At 57.3% G+C, this 4,583-nt stretch overlaps 1 protein-coding gene across 1 annotated transcript; it reads left to right on the top strand.

The window, feature by feature from the left end:
- Window positions 1-2,059: 2,059 nt before the first annotated feature.
- On the top strand, window positions 2,060-3,217 carry F2RL1 (F2R like trypsin receptor 1). The gene has a single exon (XM_040985852.1). The coding sequence runs from the start codon at window positions 2,060-2,062 to the stop codon at window positions 3,215-3,217; it is 1,158 nt and encodes a 385-aa protein (XP_040841786.1).
- The last annotated feature ends 1,366 nt before the right edge of the window (window positions 3,218-4,583 follow it).

A 4,583-nucleotide genomic window follows, 5' to 3' on the forward strand; every position in this document is an offset into this window, starting at 1 on the left:
CCTTAGCCTGGGATCTGCCAGCACTGTGGCTGCCAGAAAGGATTCAGACCACAGTCATTATTCAGCCTGCAGCCCTGGTACTCAGGCCAGTCCTGTGGCAGAAGATGAGGACATGAGACTGGGCAGGAGGCAGGAAAAGGGTCCAAGGTGAGGCAGGCCCATCTGGCTGCTGCAGAGGGAGCCATCAGGACACTTCACTACTGGGCAGTGTGTCTCCCATGGGAGCTGGGCAGGTGCCTTGGGAGAGACCACTCGGTGAGAGAGGAGCTACTCCTGTGGCCTCGGGCTGCTGGAGCAGACACTTCCTGGAAAGCGAGCATCCCAGCTCCCTGGTGCCTAGCTCTCAGCACCATTACTTGGTACCAGGGACCACGCCTCCAACAGGCCATGGGTGTGCCACAGCAGCCCCTCCTGCCATTCTGCCCATGCAGTCATTCTGCACCCTTGGTCTTGGAGAACTTGAAAGCTGAGGTTTTGGAAAACGCTAGTGGGTCATGTGGTAAAACTAGTGTGTTGACTGAAATGTTAGCTAGAGTGGACTAGAAAAGGGTTAGGAACATCAGAGTGTAGCTTGGGTAAAACAAGTCATCAGGTTGCACCCTGGGTAATGCAGGCCATCAGGGTGCATTCTGGGTAATGCAGGCCATCAGGGTGCATTCTGGGTAATGCAGGCATCAGAGTACATCCTGGGTAAATCAGGCCATCACAATACACCCTGGGTAATGCAGGCTGACAGGGTACATTCTAGGGGATAGACAGCTTGCTGGAGGGCTTAGTGGCTTGTAACCCATTCTTCTGAATAGTTGTATTGGGAAAAGATTAGCATGTGCATCCAATTTCTTACTGCAGGTTGTGATCAAGTATTTGAAGGACACTGTGATATGTGGGTATGTTGCTTTACAACTTAAGAATAAAATGTCCATTTTGGAAACCTACAAATGAAGTTGGATCAGAGCTGGGTCTGACCGCAACCAGTGACTTGCTGTGGCTGCCATGTCATGCTGGCGGCAGCAGCGGTGGAGACCACAGTAGTGTGGTGCCTCGCCTGGGTGGAGGCCAAGGTCTCAGTTCACTCCCTCCAGAGGTGCCAGGAGGGCCGGCACTGAATGTGTGCTGTTCCTGGTGGCTCTTGGCACTGCTTTGGCATCCTGGACAAGACCTGGTGTCCCCCAACATGCCTGGGTATCACTGTAGTCTGCCTCCGTTTTCATCTTACTTTTTCCTGTGCCTCCTGTGGTGCCTCCAGTCTCCCTCAGCTTCTCAGAAGGACGCTTGCCTGGGTGCTCCCAGGTGACCTCCTTTCAAGACTCATGTTGTGCCTGAACCAGGCCAGGTCCGTGGCTGTGGAGCTTTGGGCAGCCTTGCATTGCTGTTCTGAGAGCCACCTCCTTCCCCCACTGGAGTGAGCACCCTTAGGCCTGTGGGGGAGAGAGGGGGTGAGGGAGACACAGCAGAGTCTTTCCTCCCTGCAGGGGAGCCCTGGTCTGGTACTCCTCCCCAGGTCAGGTGCAGTGCCCCAGGCCACACAGGGAGAATGCCCGGAAGCAGGTGCTGGGTGGAGCTTGTTGCCTCCTGCTCTTGAGGACAGGGGAAGGAGTTCCCATACAACACACAGATTTCTTCCCAGGTGTGTACAATTTGGGAAAGAGTGAGACACTCCCGGTCTTTGTGTGATTCCGAGAGATTAGTTTGCTTGTTAATTCTGCAAGAACTTCTGAAAAAAAAAAATGTCCTTGTTGGGCTTCCCTGTGGTGTGGGGTCAAAGCGACAGCTGCAGTGTGGCATTCCTGGGGGAACTCTGGAGGGTTGCCCAAGTGCGTGGGCTCCTGCAGCCCCGTGAGAGACCAGGCTGGAGCTCCTCATCTGGCTTTGACCCGGCCCAGCCCTGTGCAGCAGAAAGAAGAGCTTTCTCTCTGTCTTTCCCACCTCTGTAGCTCTGCCCTCCAAATAAAGTCGTATATTTAAAAACAAAAGCTTGAAAGCAGGTGAAGGAATCCCAGGAATGCCCTCCCGCTGAGCAGGACCAAGAGTGTTTGTTGTGAGCAGGGCCCCGTCATCCATGTGGAAACCCTGCTGGTCTGTGACCTTGTCTGTCTCCCACACAGGGACCAACAGGACTTCCAAGGGGCGCAGTCTGATCGGCCGGCACCCCACCTCCCCAGCAGTCCCTGGGAGGAGCGCCTTGGTGCAGCCGGGCCTCTCTGTGGATGAGTTCTCCCAGTCGGTGCTCACAGGGAAGCTGACCACCGTCTTCCTCCCGATAGTGTACACGCTCGTGTTTGCGGTGGGCTTGCCAAGCAACGCCATGGCCCTGTGGGTCTTCCTGTTCCGCAGCCAGAAGAGGCACGCGGCGGTCATCTACATGGCCAACCTGGCCGCGGCCGACCTGCTGTCGGTGTTCTGGTTTCCCCTCAAGGTCGCTTACCACCTGCGCGGCAATGACTGGGTCTACGGCGAGGCCCTGTGCAGGGTGCTGGTGGCTTTCTTCTACGGCAATATGTACTGCTCCATCCTCTTCATGACCTGCCTCAGCGTGCAGCGCTACTGGGTCATCGTAAACCCCATGCTGCACCCCGGCCGTGCCGCCCGTGTGGCCCTTGGCGTCTCCCTGGGCGTCTGGCTGCTCGGCCTGCTGCTCACCATTCCACTGTATGTGGTGCAGCAGACCGTGCACATCCCGGCCCTGAACATCACCACCTGCCACGACGTGCTGCCTGAAGAGGTGCTGGTGGGTGATATGTTCAGCTACTTCCTCTCGCTGGCCATTGGCGCCTTCCTCTTCCCAGCTGTGCTCACGGCCTCGGCCTACGCGCTCATGATCCGGACGCTGCGCTCCTCAGCCATGGACGAGGCCTCAGACCGCAAGAGGCGGCGGGCTGTGCGCCTGGTGATCACCGTGCTGGCCATGTACCTGCTCTGCTTCACGCCCAGCAACCTGCTGCTGGTGGTGCACTACTTCCTCATCCGCACTCGGGGCCAGAGCCACGTCTATGCGCTCTACCTCGTGGCCCTCTGCCTGTCCACACTCAACAGCTGCCTCGACCCCTTCGTCTACTACTTTGTCTCGCAGGAATTCCGTGACCACGTGCGCCACGCGCTCCAGTGCCGCAGCGTGCGCACGGTGAAGCGCATGCAGGTCTCACTCAGCTCCCAGAAGGTCTCACGCAAGTCTAGCTCCTACTCCTCCAGCTCAACCAGTGTCAAGGCTTCTTACTGAGCCTGCATGGCTGCTAGAGGTGGACGTGGAGGCGTGGGCTTGACACACACTTCTCAGGACATGGGCAAGCCTCCCTGACTGACATGGAGACCTGGCTGCCTGCTTAAACTGTCATGTCTTTCACGTCCGAGGTCAGTTGTGGCATTGCTCCCTCAGTCTGAGGCCGCCCACCCGGTGCTGGCAGCATCCCTGCAAACCAGGATTCTTACCGAGGCCAGTGTCAGGAGGTGGGGTTCTTTGATCGCTTCCTTCTCCCTTGCCGTGGGTGCTGCTGAACACAGGCTGGGTGCAGGACTGGCACCTGCTAGAATTCTGAAAGACAGCACCATGGCGACATATGGGAAAGTTCGAGAATTGCTGCTTTCCCAGTCTGCTCCAGAGCCATGAGCGCTTTGATAGCCGGAAACACTCTGTGAGGCCTCAGGGCTACCTGTGTGTGTCGCTGTTGAAGGTTCTGAGGTAGTCACCTGTCCGTGACTAACTGTGGAACTGGCTCCAGGCTGAGTGAGACATCCCACATCCAGCAGACCCTCCACTGGCATGTGGGACCCTCTGTTGGGCTGTGTTTGGCCAATCTTGTTCCCTTGTCATGGGGCAGGAAGTCACGGTCTTGGCAAGTTCACAGCAGGGGGTTGCGGGACAGCCCAAGGTACCTGCTTGAGGAACCCAGACCAGCTGCCTCCGCTCTGACTGTGAACATGATGAGTTCTCAACTGGCTGATTTATAACAAAGTTTTTTACAATGCATGTCTGAGCTGTTTGATTCTGAAGGAGGCAGGGGCTCTGCTCCACCGCTGAGAAATCGGGGATGTGTCGGGATGCAGCAGGGGGCCTCTCTCACATGTCACCTCTGTGGCCCCCTCGGGCTGTGCCCCCAGTCTGTCTGTATGCAGGCCTCTCAGAGCCCTGGAGTGGAGTGGCCACGTCTGAGCTGCTACAGCGCTTGCCGGTTGCCTTCGCTAACTTGCCTAGCGGTGTGTTTGTACCTCTGCCTGCCTTCTGACTGGGGGCCACTGATGCGTCGTGCTTTATTCTGAGGAAGCTGTGCAGTGTGCAGCCCGGCCGCAGGGAAGGGAGCGTCCTGCTTTTTGAAGCAGGTAGTGTTGATCCCTCATGACCGGGTGTGGCTGCTCGCGTGTTACGATCACTTAGCACTGTCCCTGTCACTGCCAACCCCATAGCTCTGGTGATCTGTGTCAACCCCCATCTGAATGGCTTGATGGAAAATTCCAGAAACAAACAGCTCACAGGCTGCAAACTGGTGGGCCGCTGAGCAGCTCTGAGTCATTCCGTGGTTCCAGGTCTGCTGCCGGGGGGAGAGGCCTTGTAGGGACACTTGGGCAGCTGTGGGCTGGTTCATAGCACC

Source organism: Ochotona curzoniae, unplaced genomic scaffold (genome assembly GCF_017591425.1).
Source record: "Ochotona curzoniae isolate NIBS_2020 unplaced genomic scaffold, NIBS_Ocur_1.0 contig_4501, whole genome shotgun sequence".
In the NCBI taxonomy this organism is placed as follows: domain Eukaryota; kingdom Metazoa; phylum Chordata; class Mammalia; order Lagomorpha; family Ochotonidae; genus Ochotona; species Ochotona curzoniae.